At 40.5% G+C, this 22766-nt stretch overlaps 1 protein-coding gene across 3 annotated transcripts in view; it reads left to right on the top strand.

The window, feature by feature from the left end:
• Window positions 1-450: 450 nt before the first annotated feature.
• The window catches only part of TBC1D1 (TBC1 domain family member 1), a 284776-nt gene continuing 262460 nt past the window's right edge, over window positions 451-22766 (top strand). For all 3 annotated transcript variants that reach the window (XM_064285966.1, XM_064285964.1, XM_064285963.1), the window contains exons 1-2: window positions 451-515; window positions 18167-18669. In XM_064285966.1, the coding sequence (XP_064142036.1) occupies window positions 18259-18669 (411 nt within the window). In that variant the 5' untranslated portion in view covers window positions 451-515; window positions 18167-18258. The remainder of the gene's footprint in view (window positions 516-18166; window positions 18670-22766) is intronic.

Raw genomic sequence — 22766 nt, 5'->3', positions numbered from 1 at the left:
CGGGAGGAGCAAGGAAGGGCGGGGAGGGAGGCTGCGGCGGACCCGCACTGCTGCAGCTGTCGCCCGCGTGTGACTCGGCCGTCCCGGCCGTGCCGCCCGGGCAGAGTCACACGGAGCAGTGGGGGGCGGGGGGCAAGGCACGGCGTCCCCCTCTCGGCTCCCCGGGGGCCGACTCGGGAGATCCGGCCCCTGCCCTGCCCTCGCCTCCCCTGCGCTCGCCCAGGCGGGAGGAGGAAACGCGAGCCGCGCACAGACACCTCCTCCTCCTTCGCCGCCGCCGCCCCCGCCACTGTGCCTGTTGCTGCCGCCGCCGCGGGACCGCCTGTCCTCGGCCGGGAGGAGGAGCGGCGGGAGCCGACTCAGGGGACCCCGGCCCCTCGTGGCAGGAAGCGCGCGGCCGGCCCGGCACGATGGCCGCTCCGCCCGCCCAAGCCGTCCCCAGGCGGCCCCCCGGCACCTGCGCGCCCCGGCCCGGCCCCGCGCTCTGAGCCGCCGCCGCCGCCGCCGCCGCACAGGTAGGCGCCTTCTGGGGCTGGGCGCACGCCGCCCCGCTCGCTGCTCCGCCGGCATCCCGGCCGCCCCGGGCCCCAGCACGCCCCTGCCCGCCGGGCCCGCGGAGAAGCCGGGATGGGGCAGCCCTGGGCGTTTCTGCCCTCCTCGCCGCCGGGCAGGGGTTCGGGGGAGGAAGTTCATTGCCGCCTCGCCGCCCCCGATTCGGACGGAAGCGAAACCTTCACGTTCGGAAAGACCCGGAGCTCTGCCAGGCTTCCCCACCCCAAATCGTCCTCGCATCTCCCCCTCCCTCCTCCCGCCGACTCTCTCAAGGGCTAGCGGCTGTGAGGGGCGACCGAATTGGGCGAGGGTGGCCACAGTGACCCCATGCCACCCTTTAAAAGTTCAAGGTACTTTGCAGTAGTAACTTTGGCAGCTCCAGCAGTGCGCGCAACACTTCTTTCTATGGGCACATCCTGTACCAGTCATTTTGAAACGCTGCTTAATTGTTTATAGCAGCTTCCTGGTCGCAGTCTGATTTTGAGATCTCAAATTTAGCCGCACATTGCTGTTTTTTTTTTTTTTTTTTTAATAGGTTTGAAATCCACCTAGATGTGGCTTTACCTGTTATAATTTTATTTAAAATAGCGTGTTCTCTGAAAGTTGCTTAAAAAGAAATGGAAAGTGATGATTCTCCCTTTCACCAGTTTAATTTTTCAGAAAGTCCTACATCCATGGGTGTGCACTTCATAGTTCTCTCATTCTTTCTTTTAGGTGATTGGATGATTTCATTTATTAATATAATCAGACATGGAAAGAGCATTTTAAAATGACCGGTTTGAAATTGGTCACACCCAAGAAACTCAGCTGTCCCTACAATTCCAAATTTCTAAACTTTTTTGCACTGTAACTAAGCTGAAAACAGAGTCCCTGATAAACAGCCCTTTTTAGGAAAGCAGAAACTCATTCTCTTCCCGAGAGATGTAATGGATGGCTTGGAGTCGGAGCATAGCCACAGCGGTTTCCTTGTGTTTGGGGAGCCCGGGTTGTGTGGGAGGGGCTGGGGTGGAAGAATGAAAAAGAAGAGCTGTTCCAAGAGGCTGGGAAATCACCTTGCAGAACGACTTTTCAGTTTTCTGCAGACTTCATGTTTTTATCAGTCCCTTGGCTTAGGAATCCCTGAAGTAGGTGAGCTCTGCTGTACCTTTTTGTCCAGTGCAAGTGCTCTCTCCTGGCTGGAGGGGAGGTGCCTGGCGATCAGCTCCTTCCTGGGGACTCTGAAGATTGTCTTCAGGAATAAGGACAGTGCATGAAAACATTTGTATGAAAAATGTTTGGCTGCTTTGGTAAATGGGTGTTTTACTGCTGCTTGAAATTGAATGTGCCACAGTCTGGAGTCTATTTCTTGTTTTTGTTTTCTTTCTATCAAGTTATAGAGAAATGAGGCTGTAAAAAGTGCTTTCTCTCCAGATTTATCTATAAGGAACCACTGGCATAATATGAGCTGCTGGAGAGTGGCACAGCTGTGAGTTAAAGGGCACTGTGTAAAATGTTTATGAAGAGAATGCAAGTGACACACCTGAAGTAACCTGAGACTATTAATTGAGTGCAGGGAGAAACAAAAGGGAATATAGCTGGAAATAAAGTCGCTAGGAGATAATGAAAATAAATACCTGTATGTGCATTTATCCATTTACCATTCTAAAACCAGTTAAGATAGGGAAAAGAATTCATTGGTGTACTTCTAAATTAGCATCAATGTAAAGGTTTGCAAATGGTACCCCCTGCCATAGTCTGTCATTCTCTCTCTCCCTGAGAGCTCTGGGGTTTTTCTGCTTCTACTATTTTACTATGATAACATTCTGGTTGGGTGGCAGCTTTTTTTTTTTCCCCATGGTCATTAAAACTTGGAGGAGCAGAATCTGTTCATTAAAATGACTGTATGCTTTGAGTCTGGTTCACTCAGCAACCAAGGTGTTGGGCTTGTATCTCTCTAGTGATAATAAAGGATTTAGGTTTTCAGTATAGAAGTGTTACCTTATAATTTCCTTTGCTGACTTTTATCCTCATTTCTTCTTTCCACCCCCACATTCCCACAAAAATATTTTTTAACCAGATTCTTCACAAAAGGCATAAAGGCTTCCATTTCTAAAGTTTTGTGTGTGTGTGTGTGTGTGACATTTCCAAGCTGAGGTTTCCATTTGATAGGTTCTTATTCTTTTATACTTAAGAGCAAGTGTCCCTTTTCAGGTTTCAAGTGTTTAGAAAAAGATGTGTCATATTTGGGCGACATGAAACAATCTTGCACCTAGTTGTCAGAGAAGGTGCAGAGAACATGGGAAATGTTTTAGTGCCAACTCAAAGGCATTTCATTTTAAATGTGCTGGTTTTCTTTGAGACAAGCCTCAGCTATTTTTCTCTTAAAAAGAGATTATACTTATTTATCAGTGATTCTAAATTTCAAAAGTGGGTAAGCACTTATGAGTTTGTTATCAGGATTTAATGAATTCGTACATGTGAAGTGCTCGAGTCCCTGTGTGGTGCAAATAGTTGATGAGGTCATCTGCAAACTGAAAGGTTGGAGGTTTGAGTCCACCCAGAGGCATGTCAGAAGAAAGTCCTGGGGGTCTGCTTCCAAAAAATTAGCCATTGAAAACCCTACGGACCATAGTTCTGCCCTGACACACATGGGGTCACCATGAGTCGAGATCAACTTGATGGCAACTGGGTTTTTGTTGTTGTTGTTTAAAGGGTTTAGAACGGTGTCTAGAACATAGTAAGCACTCAATAAGTATCATTAGCGCTGTTATTATGTTTGTTTATTTTTACTTTTAGACTATAACTTAGACATTAGGTTTAGGTAATGGAGGCCAAGCAAAATTTAGATATAAGAACAATACAGCTAATCTACTAGAAAGATATTTGATGGTTACTCCCTTCTATACTATTAAATTGCAAAGAACAGGAATTTGGGCATAAGACAGTCCTGGATTGCAATTTGCCTTCACCATTTACTGGCTATGGGACCGTTCTGTAAAACGGGGATGATAAAACATGCTTCTGAGAGTTGTGAGAGTACAGAATATATGAAAAATGTCCAAGACATGGACAACATATGTCACTCTAGCAAAGTGGCTAAGAGCAAGTACAAGCTCTGGTGCTGAAGGACCTGGATTCAAATCTTGGTTCTGTCACTTCCTACTAGTGTGACCTTGACCTTGGGCAAGTGGTCTGATTTCTCTGTGCCACAGCTTCAAATCAGGGTTGATAATAATATTAGTTGTAGCATTCTTGTGAGAACTCAATAGACATTATTTTTATTATGTATTAACAATTAATTATCATTACTCTTAGGAAAATCACTTAAAGCAGCTGAGCAGATAGGTAGCACAATCCCTGAAGGTCAGCTAGGAGCCTTCCGCCTTTATTACAGTAAAGTTTAACAGAGCGCAAGCAAATGGCAGTGACATCCTAAAGGGCTAGTCTTGAAGTGGCTCTATTTTACACAAGAAGGAAATCATTCAAAAACAACCTTACTTCAGCCATCCAATTAGAGGGATGTACCCCAGTACCATAGGGTCGCTATGAGTCGGAATCTACTTGATGGCGATGGGTTTGGTTTTTTGATACCCCAGTACTGGAGTATCCCTGATAATGAGGAGGTTAGAACCACTGGCTTCAGGAACTCCCTGAGATGACAAACTAGCCTACTGCTCTAACCGCCTTTGGGCAGCTCCTGAATGAACAGCACTCTGCTCTAATTGGGATGGATTTCTCTGAAGGAAGTGGACAAATAGTTTAGCTAAACCAATGATCTAATTGCATGGGGTTAGAGTATTTGGAGTAATTCTGTTCAGGTGTATGCCCATTCTATGTGGTGTGAAGAGCAGAAAAATTAGATCATTGATTCACAGGGAGAAGTGAGTGACCACTGGGGGACTTCCTGTCCATCCTGTGGGTCCCCAACAGCTCATAAAGATTGTCTAGTTCCTAACCCATTGACTCAATAGCCAAAACAATGGACTCAAACATACCAATGATCACGAAGATGGCATATGACCGGGCATCATTTCGCTCCGTTATATGTAAGGTTGCTGTGAGTTGGAGCCGACTCGACGGCAACTAGCAACAACAATAACAAGTTTCTAACCTGGCCTGGAAGGAACCCTGGTAGTGCGGTGGTTAAGTGTTCAGCTGCTAACCAAAAGGCGGCAGTTAAGACCCACCAGCTGTTCCTCAGGAGAAAGATGTGGCAGTCTGCTTCCATAAAGATTACAGACTTGGAAACCCTAGGGGCAGTTCTACTCTGTCATATAGGGTTGCTATGATTCAGAATCCACTTGAAGGCAATGGGCTTGGGTTTATGTTAACCTGGCCTAGAAGCAGAAACCCTGGTAGCTTAGTGGTTAAGAGCTATGGCTTCTAAGCAAAAGGTTGACAGTTTGAATCTACCAGGCGCTCTTTGGAACCCCTATGGGGCAGTTCTACTCTGTCCTATAGGGTTGCTATGAGTTGGAATTGACTTGACGCCAATGGGTTTGGCCTAGAAGCTAGAGACCAGCACATTTCCCTCTATCCTTCTCTTTCTCCCTCTTCCCTTCCCACCAGCATTTGTGATACATGAGGGTTGGAGAGTCCCCTACCCACCTACTCCCTGTGGTTTACTGGGAGGGACTGGAGGGGGCTGGGAAGAGAGGGGGTTCCCAAAAGAGAGCTTCTCACTTCCGCCATTGCTTCTCTTACTTCCTGATCAATAAATTCCATCTGTCTTCATGTTCATCTGCCACCTTTACATACTTGAAGGGAGTTGAGAGCAGCTTTCTATCCCCACACAAGGTTGGGACATTTGGTTTTGCACATTATGAAAATTAAATTCATCAGATTTAAGAGGAAAAAGAAAACTTAGAGATGATCATGTTCCATTGTCTTATAACAGTAAACATGAGATTTGGAGAAGTTAAGTAACTTACTTTTTACAACTTCACACTTGAAAGTGTTTTCATGAGTAAACCGAAGATTCTTTGCAGCACTTGGATAGGAACCAGGGACTTGGATTGTCCTAATTCTGTCACCAACTTGGACAAGCCCCTTAATTTCTCCAGGACCAAATTTCCTCATTTCCAATATGAAGGAGATTTCTAAATGGCTGAAAAAGACCTTTCTAGCTTTAAAATTTTATAATTCTAAGTGCATGTTTCCAGGGCTACTTAGCACAGTAGAACTCACAAGAATTATTGAAATTGTTCTAATAAAGGTTATTTTTGTACCTACTGTAATTAAGAACTGTGCTAGATGTGTGGAGCGCAAAGGGTCTCTGTAGAGGGATAGAAGAGTCCCTGGGTGGTGCCAATGGTTAACGTGCTCAGGTGCTAACTGAAAGGTTGGAGGTTCGAGTCCACCCAGAGGCATCTTGGAAGAAAGGCCTGATAATCTACTTCTGAAAAATCAGCTATTGAAAACCCTATGGAGCACAGTTCTACTCTGACATACGTGGTGTTGGCATGAGTTGGAGTCAACTCAGTAGCAACTGGTTTGGTTTTTGGTTTAGGGGGATGGAGCTTATACATAAATAATAATAACATAAATGGAATAACAGATCATGGAATTTCTTGCTGAGGGTATAAAGCACAAGAGGCCTCCTTGGAATAGGTGATTCCACTTGGGATTTAAAGGATGGTCAGAGGTTGTGTGCAAATTACATCAATCAAGATCATTTAAAAATTAATGTAACGGTTTGTTCACGTTATTTGAATGGTTTATCTGTTTCTTGGAACTTTTTATTGAAAAGTAATGCAAACAGTTATTCACCTAGTCTGAGTTAGCATGAATTCAGTAGAATCTGAATGGCTTACAAATAATTATGTCTGAAGTAGAGCTTATAGTTTACCCAACCCAGTGCCGTCGAGTTGATTCCAACTCATAGTGACCCTATAGTTTACAGTTTTTATAAAAAAACTAAGGATTGAAAGGTGAAAATTTCAGACATTCAAACAGTTTGTCAATGAAATGACAGAACTAATTTAGTGACTAATTTTTTTAAATTGTTTTATTCTGATTAAAAAAAAACATATCTAACAAAGCTTTGCCAATTCAACATTTTTTACCTGTACAATTTGGAGACATTGGCTACGTTCATCATATTGTGCCACTCACCACTTTCCATTTCCAAATTATTCCACCACGATTAGCAGAAACTCAGAGCCCCCTAAGCTCAAACTCCTTTCCTTTTCCCTCTCACATGTGGAAACCACTAATAAACTTTGGTCTCTATAAAAAAGCCAAAAAAAAAAAAAACCAAACAAACCCAGTGCCATCGATTCCGACTCATAGCGGCCCTATAGGATAGAGTAGAACTCTATATATTGCCTATTTCACATAAGTGGGATCATATAATATTTGTCATTTTGTGACTTATGTCACTCAGCATGATGTTTTCAAGATTGAACCGTGTTGTAGCATATTGCTGGGTCATGTGGTAGCTCTCTGTTTAACTGTTTTCCGTAGGAGGGGTACTGGTTTGCATTCCTACCGGCAGTGGATGAAGGTTCCAATTTCTCCACATATTCGCCAGCATCTGTTATTTGCCATTGTTTTGGTCATAACCATTCTTGTGGGGGTGAAATGGTATCTCACTGTAGTTTTGATTTGCATCTTCTTATGATAACTATTTTTTTTTAACCAAATGATTAAAATGATGAAATTGAGTAATTTTTTGCACTGTATACGTATATCCTTACAAGAAAACTGAAAATAATTCTGCTCTGCTTGTTGCCACTATATTAATAACTGTCACATAACAATAATTGATAGATCTTGGGTTTATCCTTTGTAATAATTTAAACATGTCTTGGGATTAGCAGCTGTCAGCAGTTAGAACTTGAAACAGATTCAGTTACAGGAGTGGAAGTTGAGCTAGACATTTCATGCCGCTTTCACCTGAAGGTGACAGAGAGAAAAGTAAAAAGAAAGAGAGAAACCATTATTTATGGGATTATATGAACTTCAACTCTGTTTTTATCATCTGGAAAAGCCGTACTTTAAAGATGAAAAAGACAGGGAATACACTTTCATGAAATACACTGAAGGTCCAAATAAAGTAAAGGTTTATTTTTGAACTTTTGAAGATTTTAAATGAAGAAATTAGCCCTTCATTATGTTAAATTATATATAAGATTTTCTTTTAGCTTACATACATGTATGTCACGTAGAAAAACATAGTCAAAGTAAAAAGTAGACCAGTTCTATTTCCGAAAAAAATAGAATTTGAATACTGACTTTAGTGCCTGGTACTCCATATAAGTTAATTGTTATTGTCATCAGTAGGAGTATTCGGATCTGGTGTTGGCACTAAAAGATTAGGTGATATTGTCCAAAGAAAGCAGATGGAATGAGGAGAGAGGAGAGAGTCAAACAAGGGAAGAAAAGCCTTCAAAGGAATCTGAAAAGTAGCAACTGAAGAGGTAAGGTGAGAACCTGAAGAGTTATACAAAGGAAGGAGTGGTCAATGCTGAGAAATTCATCAGAGAGGACAAGGCAGTTAAGGACTGAAAAGCGCCCTTTGGCTTTCACAACCAGGAGGACCCGGGCGACCTTAATGGGAGAATTTTAATGGATCCATATTTTTCTGACCCTACAATCCACATTGTGATCTTACAAACCAAGTATAGATGGGCAGTAGAAAGTGGAGACAGCAAATGTAGAGTTTACCTTGCAGACATTTGTGTAAGGACGAAGGTGTTGTGCCTAAGGGAGGTTTGAACTCATATGTATATTTAGGATGGGAGAGACTTCATTCACTCTTTAAAAATATTTATTGAGTCTCTACTTTGAGTCAGGCACTGTGCCAGGCACTGGAGGTACAGTGGTGAATGAAACAGAGGCAGTCATGGCCTTCACTGAGTTTCCCCTCTGCATATGTATAATATGTATATATATATATATATATATATATATATATTTTTTTTTATATGTATATATATAAAAAAAAAATATTTACACAAATGCTTGAGAGACTGAAGATCCAGGGGGCAAATGAATTAATGGGAGGGGTTGAGATCCTGTGGACAACTTAGCTTTGGACAGAAGAGCTTTTTCATTTAGTGGGACAAGAAATAAGGATGCATCAAATGCAGCTGTTGAAGATTGAGAGGGAAATACAGTTGAGAGTTTGGGTCTAGTAGCAACACCCTCTATTGATGCTGTTGAATAAGAAAATTAACAGACATCTTACTTTGATTTTAAGGTTTTTCTTAACCACTAATCCAAATATTAACCATAAAAAGCCTGACCCAAACTGCAAAAGCCTGCCAGAAACTGCTCTATAGCAATGTAAATTTGTCTTATTCTGCTAGAAAAGGATAGTTGTCAAACCATTACCCCCTAATTTAAATTTCAAAAGGCCTCCTGGCCACAGGTGGGTAAAAACCCATTCCCATCCAATCAGTTTCTATTCATAGTGACCCTAAAGGACGGAGTAGAACTGCCGCATAAGGTGGAAGGCCAAATTACTAGCAGCCAGTCCAGAGGTAACCTGATATCAGCGGATCTCAGTGAAGAGGGAAGGCAGGGCTCAATCACTTTAAGATTAGCCAACGGTTAATCTTCTATATTTCTCCCTCCTGTTTTCTTTATAAGCTCCATTATACCTAGCTTCTTCAAGCCATTTGCTTTTTCTGGAATCAAAATGGTGTCTGTATATGCATATAGAATACTCAGAATAAACCCTATGTTCAAATTTCGGTGAGTTAGAGGTAAGGTGTTCGGGGGTGAGGGCTTTTAATACATGAATTAAATATACAATGTCTGTAACAGTTTTGGGAACATCATAGGCACTATGGGAGCATTGGTGGTTCAGTGGTAGAATTCTCACCTTCCATATGGAGGACCTGGGTTCAAGTCCCAGTCAGTGCACCTCATGCGCAGCTATCACCTGTCTGTCAGTGGAGGCTGGTGTGTTGCCGTGAAGCTCAACAGGTTTCAGACTAAGCCAGACTAGGAAGAAAGGCCTGGTAATCTATTTCAAAAATCAGCTAATGAAAACCCTATGGATCACAGTGGATCAATCCATAACTGATCATGAGGATGGCACAAGACTGGACAGCAGTTTGTTCCATTGTGCATGGGGTTGTCTTTAGTCTGAGGATGCCTAGATGGCAACTAACAATAACAGGCACTGAGGAAGTGTTAATGGCATATGAATTTGTGATTCAGAATATCTGAACTGCCTCAGGGGAGAGTCTTTTTAAGATTTAAGTGGTTCATAAGGGATGTTTTTGTTGTTAGGTGGCGTACGGTCAGTTCTGACTTACAGCAACCCAATGTATAACAGAACGAAACACTGCCCATCCCTGCGCCATCCTCACAATTGTTGTTATGTTTAAACCCATTGTTGCAGCCAGTGTGTAAATGCATCTCACTGAGGGTCTTCCTCTTTTTCCCTGACTTTCTACTTTACCAAGCATGATGTCCTTCTCCAGGGACTGATCTCTTCTGATAATAAGTCCAAAGTATGTGAGACATAATCTCGCCATCCTTGCTTCTAAGGAACATTCTGGTTTTACTTCTTCTAAGACAGACTTGTTTGTTCTTTTTGCAGTCCATGGTATATTCAGTATTCTTTGTCAATACCCCAATTCAAAGGCACCCATTCTTCTTGGGTCTTCCTTATTCATCGTCCAGCTTTTGCATGCCTATGAGGTGACTGAAAACACCATGGTTTGGGTCAGGTACACCTTAGTCTTCGAGGTGACATCTTTGATTTTCAACACCATAAAGAGATCTTTTGCAGCAGATTTGTCCAGTGCAATGCGTCTTTTGATTTCTTGACTGGTACTTCCATGGATGTTGATTGTGGATCCAAGTAAAATGAAATCCTTGACAACTTCAATCTTTTCTCCATTTATCATGATATTGCTTTTTGATCCAGTTGTGAGGATTTTTGTTTTCTTTAGGTTGAGGTATAATCCATACTGAAGGCCGTGGGCTTTGATCTTCATCAGTAAATGCTTCAAGTCCTCTCCACTTTCAGCAAGGAAGGTTGTGTCATCTGCCTAACTCAGGTTGTTAATGAGTCTTCCTCTAATCCTGATGCCCCGTTCTTCTTCATATAGTCCAGCTTCTTGGATTATTTGCTTAAGATACAGATTGAATAGGTGTAGTGAAAGGATTCAACCCAGACACACACCTTGTTCAGTTCGAATGACTGCCTCTTGATCTATGTACAGGTTCCTCATGAGCGCAATAAAGTGTTCTGGAATTCCCGTTTGTCACAATGTTGTTCATAATTTGTTATGATCCTCATAGTCAAATGCCTTTGCATAGTCAATAAAACACTGGTAAACATCTTTCTGGTATTCTCTGCTTTCACCCAGGATCCATCCGACACTAGTGGTGATATCCCTGGTTCCATGTCCTCTTTTGAAACTGGCTTGAATTTCTGGCAGTTCCCTGTCAGTATACTGTTGCATCTTCATCTTTGGCCTTAGTGGTCGGTGCATAAATTTGAATAATAATTGTATTAACTGGTGTTCCTTGTAGGCGTATGGATATTTTCTTATTACTGACAGCACTGTACTCCAGGATAGATCTTGAAATCTTCTTTTTGACGATGAGTGCAGCGCCATTCCTTTTCAAGTTGTCACCCTGGCACAGTAGACTATATAATTGTCTGATTCAAAATGGCCGATATCAGTTCATTTCAGCCACTAATGCCTAGGATATTGATGTTTATGTGTTCCATTTCATTTTTTGACGATTTCCAGTATTCCTAGATTCATACTTTGTACATTCCATGTTCCAGTTGTTAATGGATGCTTGCAGCTGTTTCTTCTAATTTTGAGTCATGCCACATCAGCAAATGAAGGTCCCAAAAGCTGGACTCCATCCACATCATTAAGGTTGACTCTACTTTGAGGAGGCAGCTCTTCTCCAGTCATGTTCTGAGTGCCTTCCAACCTGGGGGGCTCATCTTCTGTCACTATATCAGACAGTATTCTGCTGCTATTTGTAAGGTTTTCACTGGGTAATTCTTTTCAGAAGTAGAGTGCCGCATCCTTCTTCCTACTGTCTTAGTCTGGAAGCTCAGCTGAAACCTGTCTGCCATGGGTGACCCTGCTGGTATCTGAATACTGGTGGCATGGCTTCCAGTATCACAGCAACACGCAAGCCTACGGTATGACAAACTGACAGATGTGTGGGGGAAAGAGAGAATAGCCCCTATTATTCAGGACTTCCTTTCTGAAGGATTCATTGTTCCTTGTACCAGCCCTTGTAACACTCTTCTATTCCCTGTTAAGAAACCAAACAACAGATGCTGTATGTTTGTTTGGAATTTGTAGGGTATGAACTGCACTGTTATTCATAGATTGCCAGTAGTTTCAAACCCTTATTTACTACTTTCTAATGTTCTTCCGGATGCTACACATTTTACTTTAATTGATCTTTGTACTGCTTTCTTAGTATCCCTGTACACTCTGAAAGCCAATATTCGTTTGCCTTCAACTGGGAAAATCAACAGTTTATCTGGACTGTGATGCCCCATTTACTTTTCTTGAATTTTACAAGCAGACTTGCAACCTTTACAATTTGCAAACAAGTCCACACTGCTGTAATATGTCGATGATTTACTGGTATATTCTGCCTCACAGGTTTGCCTAGAAGATAGTATGATCTTGTTACAAAATTTAGCTGCTGGATGGCATAAAATTTCTAAAGAAAAACTACAATTAGCCCAGCCTTCTGTTAAGTGTTTAGGTAATTTGATTTCTGCAGAAGGCAAATCTATTGATTCTAAGCAGGAAGAAGCTGTTGTTGCTTTTCCTATCCCTAGAACCAAAAAACAATTACATGGGTTTTTGGGGCTTTGCAGCTACTGTAGAACTTGGATTCCTAATTTTTTCTTGTTAGCCCAACCCCTATATGAATACTTGAAGGCTTCTAAACCAGATTCTTTCCAAATTTTACTGGAGGATTAGGAAGCCATAATAAAACTGAAAGAAGTTCTAGCAAACATTCCTGCACAAGGCTTTCCTAACTGTCACATGCATATTTCCCAGTTTGCACATGAAGCCCCTGGAAAGGCTTTAGGCATTTTATCCCAGAAGCATGGAGAACATCAGAGGCCAATAGTCTAGTACAGACTGCATCTTGACCCTGTAACTAAAGAGTACCCACCATGCCTTAGGGATGTTGCTGCCACAGACAAACTAGATAAAAGCACTGCAGGTATAGTTCTGGAAGGTTTTCTAAATGTTTGTGTTCCCCATGTGATATTTGTGATAAGTATCCCTGCTTTGACTGAACATTTTCCCACCAGTCGATTCACTTCCTATGAAGTGCTCTTCCTGGCTACACTTAATATTAGACTACGTTCTGTGGCTTGTTTAAATCTCACCACTCTTCTTTTAGAAATTCACAATAAGGATTTACCAACATGATTGTTTAAATTTAACTAAGCAGCTTTTAACTTCCTGAAAAGATTTAAGAGAAACTCCTCTGGCTTATCCCGATTTGTTCATGGCACCTATTTAAACCTGACCCTACTAGCTCCTGCTATCAGGTTGGATATGCCATTACAACGTCTACTGAGCTTCTTGAAAGTTAAGCCCTTCCCAAAGTTACTTTGGCCCAACAAGCTGAATTAATTGCTGTTACTAGAGTCTGCAAACTTTCTAAAGGAAGGTCCACAGATGTTTACACCGAATCTAAATATGCCTTTGGAGGGACTCATGATGTTGACATGCTATAGACATGTTATAGTAACCTCTTTTGTTATGGTTCTGTTATGGCAACCTCTTTGACATGTTACAGTAACCTCTTCTGGAACTGCCATAAAAAAGGAGCTTTAGTAGCAGACCATTTAGGTACCTTTATACTTCCTTCTGAGATTATTGTAATAAAAATATGAGCTCGTCAACCTAAAGGGGTCCCTCAGACTGCAGAGATCAGAGAGAATAAACTTGCTGATAAAGCAGCCAAACAAGCCATCTCTCAATTATCTTAGCCCTAATGAAAACAGAAAAAGGAGATTAGTCTGATTTGTTCATAAGTAATCATAACCATAATGAACTATCTTTAGAAAAATTAATAAAAACCCAACAATTAGCCAAAACTGAGGAAATTGAAAAATGGAAGATAGCAGGCTGTTTCAGGATTCTATAACCAAATTGTGGTTGGGGCCTGATCAAAAGCTTGTCTTACCTAAATCATTTCGTGTTTCTCTGTTGAAAGCTCTCCATGATGGACCCCATTAAGGACAAGATAAAATGATTGAAAATTTGTATAAATACTGGCGGGGACAATTTTTTGAGGCTGTAGAGCATGTTGCTTCTCATTGCTGTATTTGCTCCCTCTGTAACCCAGGCAAACTTTTTAAAAGTTTCACCTGGAAAATACCCATTACCTTCAGGACCTGAGCTTGAATGGCAGTTAGATTTTATCCAGCTTCTACCTTCAAATGATTACAAATATATACCCATGATAATTGGCAGATTTTCATATTGGACAGAAGCTTTTCCTAGTCACTATGCCACTGTAACCTTTGAAGCTAAGAAACTTCTTTAAAACATAATCCCCAATTGGGGAGCATCAACATTTTTTTGTAGTGATAGGGGGACCCATTTTGTTGGAAAAGTAATTAAAGAAATATATAAGATTTTCCCCATTTATCAAAGACTTCATTGCCCTTACTATCCACAATCTCCTGGGCTAGTAAAAATAATGAATGGTATAATAAAAACACAACTAGGTAACCTTTCTGAGTCCTTAAACTTATCCTGGGCTATGACCCTTCCCTTATAGTAATATATATGCCCTTTGCTGTAAAGTTGGTTCCAACTCATTGTGACCCTATAGGCCAGAGTAGAACTGCCCCATATGGTTTCGAAGGAGCAACTCGTGGATTCAAACTGATGACCTTTTGGTTAGCAGTCCACCACTTAACCACTGTGCCACCAGGCCTCTCCCTTAGTCCTTCTAAATTTGAGGTCCACTCCATTTGGGCCACGTAAATTAACCCTGCATGAAATTATTACTGGCAGGCATATGACTCTCCCTTATTTTTCAACTTATTCTGATTCCAATTTAATTCAATCTGAATTATTGAAATATTGTCAGTCTTTGATTCAATAATTTAAGAGCACCTTTCATGAGTCAAAGAAGCTTTTCACAGCCAAAATTTAGAAATAAAAAACTACCTACTATTGAACAAAGTGATTACGTATATTGGAAGAGGCACCAATTAAAAGATTCCCTAGAGCCTCACTGGAAAGGACTATATTTGGTCTTTCTTACTAACCCTTGTGCCACTAAATTATAGGGAGTTAAAACTTGGATCCACCTATCCCAACTAAGAAGGCTAAAGCCCCTACTGGGACTGTTAAACCTACTGGAGGGCTTAAATTGAAGCCCAAACATCCTTTGGCTAGAAGCAGATAACATCAAAGTAAATGGCTACTCCCAAGATCACAGAACAAGATTTCATGCAACCTGCTGAAATTTTTGGACTTTGTTTCCTGATTACTAGTACTATTATGGTAGTTGCTTTATTACACACATGTGGTATCACCCCTTGTTTAAAATCCTCTTTCTTCCATACAAGGAGCCCTTGTGGTGCAGCGGTTAAGAGCTTGGGTGTTAATCAGAAGGTTGGCAGTTCAAATCCACCAGCTGCTCCTTGGAAACCCTATGGGGTAGTTCTACTGTGTCTTATAGGTCCGCTATGAGTTGGAATCGATTTCACAGCAATGGGTTTGTTTTTTTTGCCATGCCAATAACTGAAGGAAAATTTTACTGTATCATAACTATTATTTTTATGATATTTATTTGCCTTATTGTATTATTTTTTAGTTAGTATTCTTACACTGTGAAGTGTTTCTTAAGTGTTCTCTTACTGTGTATCATGACTCTTGCTGGTACCTGGCATGGTAATGCCTTTGTTAGATTAGCTTAATCAGTAATTTAATATGTAATCTGACTGACTGTTAGATTTGCCATCAAATCCCCAAATCTGGACAAACTAATATGGACCCTTTAGCTATGCCTGTGTTTAACTATAGCTCTGTACCTGATTCTCTTATAAATCCTAATATTTATAATGGGCTCTACATGTCAGGTGGTTCACCCTCCAGTATTATTAAAAAGTCCGTAGGTGGTGTGTTTCAGTTTAACTTGACGCCCTCGAGTCACTGATACAGAGGAAAGCTTGAAAAACTGTACCAAAAATATAGGGAAGTGTTATCCATGTTCTGATTGGTCACTCATACGCCCAAGGAATCCCAGGTATCTTCAAACTCTTACACAAGGACCTTGCAATAGCATCAAAGGTAGGCAACCACTTTGTCATAGCATTTACCACCCTACATGTTGGAGGCCGTTGTCTATTTGTAATAACTCTTTTACTGAGGAATGGCTTGAAAAGGTCAACCAAGATATCCCTTTTCCACAAAATGACTAGAAATATGATCTATGCTTGTCATGGATATATAATTTTATGTGGGGGTTCAAAATACCCCACTATGAAAAGCCCAAATCCAAATAATGAACCCTATGCTTGGGCATTACCATACTTAGATGGTTTTAAAATGACAGGTCAATGTACACTAGGCTTTTTAGGGATTCCCCTGAGTTTCCACTCTTATAATAAAAGCGTACACTGGACCAATGATCTGAAACTCATTTCCTGACACAAAAGAAATTATGAAAATCCTGTAATGGACAGATCCAGGGGTGAATGGGCATTTCTCTAGGGCCTTTTTCCACTTATGGATATCCCCAAACTTGAAAAATCTCTTTGTAATCTGTCTGCTACTATGCTTCAAATAACGAATGAACTAGATAATAGCATAGAAGTCCAACAAAAATCTTTAAATTCTCTTGCCAAAACTGTGTTGAATCATAGAATTGACCATGGTTTTCTTCTAGCACAACAAGGAGGAGCTTGTGCAATTGCTAATACCGCTTGTACTTGGGTAAATACATCAGGAGAAGTAGAACAAGACCTTAAACAAGTCCACTGGAAAGCTACATGGCTTCAACTACTCCTTATGTCCAACTCCCCTTTTCTTAATATTTTTAGTTGGCTACCTACTGAAATTTGTTCTTGGTTACATTTAATTTTACAAACTGAATTCTCTTAATCACTATAATAATTGTAGTAAGATTAATCAAATGTTTTATGAAATGTTTATCAAATGCTTGTACTCACAATGCAACATTACTTGCTATGAAAAAGATCATGTATTTTAAAGAAACAGCAATTTCTTAGAGACTAGTTCAGCTCTTCACCTTGTTCAATGCCCCTCTGCGAAATATTCCTCTTAATTCATCCCTGCTCTTACATACTGCTGTTAAAAGATCACAGAAGCAGAGGTCCAAGGTATGGCATGGCAAAGACAGAATAGATGGTGCCTGGCTAGCTTTCATCTAGAACCTCTAGGATCTTAAAAGCCTATTTTAAATAGACAGCTATCTAATAAACGCAAAGAAAATAAGTTTATTTAGAAGAAGACATTGTTATAATAGTGATCAACAAATTTCTATAGAAATTCTTGACCAGAAGAGGGGGTTGTGAAGGAGCCGCCAAAATCTAGGTGATTGGCATAAGGAGATGCTTCTGCAAAGATGTGGGCCAGACTCTATTTTGCTGTTTAGTGCTCATTCTGAGCTGACCTTCAAAAGTCAGCTAGCCAGAATACCTCAGGAAGCCTTTGGGCTCTCCTCCCCCCTTTCCTCTCAGAGCATGCCCCCAGGAAGTATAATTACTCAGGCTGGCCCTCAGAATATCTGTCAGTTAAAAAAAATAACTCAAAAGTTTATGATTAACAAAATAATGCTTAAGGGATCTCATAATTGTCTGGTGTCTGTTTAAAGTATGATTTTGTAAATACCAACCAATCAGAACTTTTCCTTGTAAATTCCCGAATTTTCTGTACTTAAGCTCTGTGAAAAAATTCCTTTTTCTGGAGTACTTTGGTGAATCCTTACCAAATGCTGCCCGATTCAGATTGCTTTATTCCTTCAATAAAAGTCTTTGCTTTCATTTTAATTTTAATAGAGACTCTAGTTTGCTCTTTGACAGTGACCCCGTGTGTAACAGAGTAGAACTGAACTCCATAGAGTTGTCTTGGCTGTAATTTTTTTATGGAAACGGACTGCCAGGCCTTTCTTTTGTGGTGTCATTGGGTGGGTTCAAACTGCCAACCTTTAAATTAGTAGTTGAATGCAGTTTGTGCTACCCGAGGACTAACTGATCTTTTTTTTTTTTCCCACAGGAACTGCTTTTTTGGGGAGTCTTTTGTACGGAAGTTGATTATCTTAAAAAAATTCCTTGAAATATGTGTTAAATAATATAGCAGTGCTTAAAGCTGTCAGGATAGTGCTATGTTGTTTCCTATGGTGCTTGCCTGTGTTGGATTCTGTGAGGCTTACGTTTAACAGTAATTTCCCAGTGGGATCTTTGTAACTTGTAGTGAGTGTGGCATTTATGTCATTTCCAGGTTTTATATGTAATACAATTTCAAGAAAGCTCTTTCTAGGTGAAACAGTTTGTTTGAACTGATATTCACTTCTTCCTGCATTTGGATTTTTAGTCTTTTAAGTTCTTTCTGAAATAATCTCTTTGAAAGTAGCTATTGCTATGACTTCATTAAATTCTAATGCTTCTCTTTTTCTCCCTCAGGATTCTGCATCAAAAGTGTGTAAAATAGACTGCTTGGTCTAAAATAGAAAAACAGTGGCAGCGCTTTGCTGAGTTTCCAGGCTTTTCCCAAGATGGAACCCATAACATTCACAGCAAGGAAACATCCATTCCCTAATGAGGTGTCGGTGGACTTTGGCCTTCAGCTGGTGGGCTCTTTGCCGGTGCATTCTCTGACCACTATGCCCATGCTGCCTTGGATCGTGGCAGAGGTGCGGAGACTGAGCACCTCCAGAAAGGGGCCAGTTACCAAGCAAGTCCGACTTTGTGTTTCACCCTCTGGATTGAGATGTGAACATGAGCCAGGGAAAAGTCAACAATGGGATCCACTGCTCTGTTCCAGCATATTTGAGTGTAAGCCTCAGCAAGTTCACAAACTGATTCACAACAGTCACGACCCAAGTTACTTTGCTTGTCTGATTAAGGAAGATGTAGCCAGCCAGCAGAGTATCTGCTATGTGTTTAAAGCTGATGATCAAACAAAAGTAAGTTGAGCTGGAGGTCCAAAAGAGCATGGTATGGTGGGAGGTTTTAATTGTATGCGGGTCAGAAAAATCAAGTATACTGCAATGAATAAAAGAGATAATAATTTACTTATATAAGATTATTTCATTAGGTTTTGGGGTTGGGGGTACTTTCATTATAGTTTTGAAGAACATTTGAGAATAGATATTAGAAATTGTCAGTTTATGAGTTCAAAAATTCAGCAGAGAGATCTGTCTAAAGCTACAAATAAGAGCTGAAGTGTTAGCGTTCAAGGGTTTCTGTTATTTAAGAGGTGTATTCGAAAGCAGGACTTCTCAAACTGAAATGTGCACATGAATCACCTCGGGATTTTGTTAAAACGCAGATTCTGATTCTTTAGGGCTAGGGTGAACCCTAAGACCGAATTTTAACAAGCTCCTGGGTGGTGTTAATGCTGCAGGTCACAAATTACACTTTTTGATCTTAGTAATAAGAATATATTTATATATAAATGGTATAAAAATACTATTAGCTAATTTCACAAGGCATTGTGTTTGCTTGGGCAGGGGTCATTGATAACAATAGTGGTTATGAATCTATTTCAGAGAGTAATGGTAATTTCAGGGGGTTTTGCCAACTTCATGTCAGATCTGATGAGACACTTATTGTTTTATCTTGTGATATGGCTGTGAAAAATATACGAGAAGTGTTAAATGTGTTGTCAGCTCTGCTGTTTCCTGTTCATTTGTGCTCACACTCTTATTAGCATTATTTGCAGTTCTGTTGAAGACTCGTCTAAAGCCACTTGCCCAAAGCCACTTGCCCATTTTGTGAGGGTTGATTCAGATAAAATTGAAAATATAATCCATACAGTGACTTTCTCCATTGGTCCTGTGCAAACTGTGGTTTGGTCCAGTATATGGAAATCAAACAAACTAATGAAGGCCCCACTGATAACCCCATAAACTGAGGAATCCTGTCTTTGTCTAGGGTAAGCTTTCAGATGTTTTGAATTTAAAATATAGAGATGCTAATGTTTTCTCCTTGCACCCCACTGGGTTGTTTTGCATAACCTCCAGGGTGCAGAAACTTCATATGGGAATTAATGTGCTTGGTGACCAAGTAGATCTGTTCCTTCCTTGGTTCGCTGGTTTACTTGTTCAGTCAGTGATTGCTGCTTCAGGTAATGTGGGAGAGAATATTAGTACAGTGTAGTGGGAAGGCGGAGCCCTGGTGGCGCAGTGGTAAAGAGCTCAGCTGCTAACCACAAAGTCAGCAGTCGAATCCACCAGCCATTCCTTGGAAACCCCACGGGGCAGTTCTACTCTGTCCTATAGGGCTGATATGAGTTGGAATGGACTTGAAGACAGTTGATTAGGCTTTGGGTTTTAGTGGGAAGGCAGAAGCATCAGTAGGTAAATAATATGTGGTCCGTGCTCCAGCGCATGGCAGGAGGACAAAAAAATGGGGGCTAGCACAAACCGAAAGTGTAACCAAAAGTGTAGCAAGGCCTTTTTGAAATAACGGCTAATCAGGAAATCACAACTGCCCCTCTCCTGCAAAACTAGACATCTTTTTATTATAAAGCATTTAACGTTATTATTTGTGCATCTCAAATGGGCAGGACGGTGTGGCATTTCAGAGGTTTAGAGGAATGAACTTCCCAGATTCCAATTCTAGCTCTGCCACCTGTGAACTGGGTGACCGTGGGCAAAAGAGCCTATTTCCACACCTGTAAAATGGGGATTATTATAGTTTCTATCTCATGGAATTGCTGGAAGGACTAATGAGGTAGAACAGGACCTGGAACATTATGGCCATAAGAAATTTTCATTCCAGTAAATTTTATTGGAAGCAGAATACATGCTAATATCATTCTAACTCTCAGTTTAAAAGAAAAAAGAGAGGGATGAGTGTCTTCAGCTCTTAGGATGAGATCCTAGTCATCCTTGAACAAAATTTTATAAACTAGCTATTGAAAAACTGCATAAATAAAACCGAGTGGTTCCTATAATATTTGGATACATTCCAGCATGAAAATTAGAGGGTCGAACAGTCTGTACTCCAGGCAAGCTCTGTGCCAGGACCGGTTTTCTTGCGGGAAGAGTTTTCGCATGAAATTATAGTTCAGAACTTTACACTTTTGACTCATTCCCAAATTCTTTTGCAGCCATCTGAAAACAGGCTTTTGGCCAGTCATTCAGATAGCTGACAGGAGGAAGAGATTTATAACAAAATACCGTAATTGGGGCTTCCAATCTCGCCTAAAGTTGGAAAGTGGCTTTATTCTATGTCCCCCCCAAAAAAATCGTGGTTGAAATATGAATTAGTTCTTCAGTTACTTTTGGCTTCCACACAGCTTTTACAAGCACAGATGTCATCATTCAGAGTAATAAATTTCTGCCATCCCAATCATTATGTAAGAGATTAATTTGTAATGTACCCATTGCCGTCAAGTCAGTTCTAACTCTTAGTGGCCCTATAGGACAGAGTAGAACTGCCACATAGGGTTTCCAAGGAGCAGCTGGTAGATTCGAACTGCTGACCCTTTGGTTAGCAGCTAAGCCCTTAACTACTGAGCCACCTGTGCTCCACACAATGTTTAATGATGTATAATGGGGGCAGCTCAATCAGTTATTTTCTGTTGTTGCTGGGAACAGAATGGTAAACCAGATTAGCCCTGATTCTGGCCTGATATTTTTTTATGTTCTCGGGACACCCCTGGCATTGCATCTCAGGTAGAGGATTAGCTCACATAGAGGGTTATCTGTGCAGAAGCACCTTAACCTACCTCGTCAGTTCTCTTGCTATTTGTAACGTTTGCTCTGTGAATTAATTCTCTAGATTAAGGCTTCTTCTAAACAGATGAGGTCAGCATAGAGTGTGTTCACCAGAGAGGAGATATGCATTTACTGCCAGGGTCATAAGCATAAAATGACTGTTTGAGAAACAATCCTTTCTCACCATACGAATTAGCTTGCTGAAGAATATATAGGGAGAAGAGGCTGTGAAGGAATAAGTTACAAGCACACCATGAGATTTTGTTTTCCACTGTGTTCCACAGAAGAAGTTTACATTAGAACAGCATCTCAAACTTTTTGACCTGAGGAGAGCTTTTCACTCTTACAAATTATTGAGAAGCCCAAAGAACATTTGTTTATATGGGATATATATACATAAATACATATATATACATACTCACACATGCATATGTATATATATATTTACTGTATTAGAAGTTAAAACAGAATTTTAAAAGTATTAACTAATTAAGTCATTAAAAATACAATAGTAACCTCCTTACATGTCAACATAAATAACATTTTTGTGGAAAAATATCTATATTTGAAAAAATTAGAAAATATTAGTTTTCCTTTTTTTTGCAAATCTCTTTAATGTCTTAGTAGAAGACAACTAGAATCTCATATCTGTTTCTCTATTCCTTCTTATGTTGTTTTGATTGAGGTATATGAAGAAAATTTGGCCTCATACAGATATATAGTAGGAAAACAGTGGGATATATTAATAGTCTTTTAGAGAATTGTAGATATTTTCTTTGATACTACACCAAAACTTGACAAGTGATAGTTTCCTAAAGGCTCATTACAGTATGAAGTCTGAAACCATATCAAAGTACTTTTTGTACTTTGTTATATTCAAATCAGTTGGCCTGTCTTGCCCTTTAATGAATCTTTTAACCATACATGATTCTGTAACATCATGCAATGACTATTTGGAAATACCGGCTTGCTGAGTTATGCAGATCACACTCTGAAAACCACAGTTTCAGGGAAATGCTGTGTTTCCTATTCCCCCCTTGAGTTGGACATTAGCGCATTAAGAGCTCTGAAAAATTCTGCAGCAAGACAGACTGTTTAATCTTGTTTAGCTCAATCTTTCCAAAATTTATTGGACCATCAATTACAATTTCTCAGAACGCCATGAACATCCCTCAGCACTCATGTGTGAACACAGTGGCATAAGGTTCTGAGTTTGGATCCGAGGCACACATCCACTCAGGGAAACAGATGGTTCTCTGGGTGACCCTGACTAGATCTTTACATCATCACAGGACAAAGAAATTAAGCGTCTGCCTGGCCTCTGCCCTAGAAAAAAT

The sequence above is a fragment of the Loxodonta africana genome, chromosome 5 (genome assembly GCF_030014295.1).
Source record: "Loxodonta africana isolate mLoxAfr1 chromosome 5, mLoxAfr1.hap2, whole genome shotgun sequence".
Taxonomy (NCBI): domain Eukaryota; kingdom Metazoa; phylum Chordata; class Mammalia; order Proboscidea; family Elephantidae; genus Loxodonta; species Loxodonta africana.
Note: the sequence above shows the minus strand (reverse complement) of the source record. Positions and strands in the feature narration are given on the sequence as shown.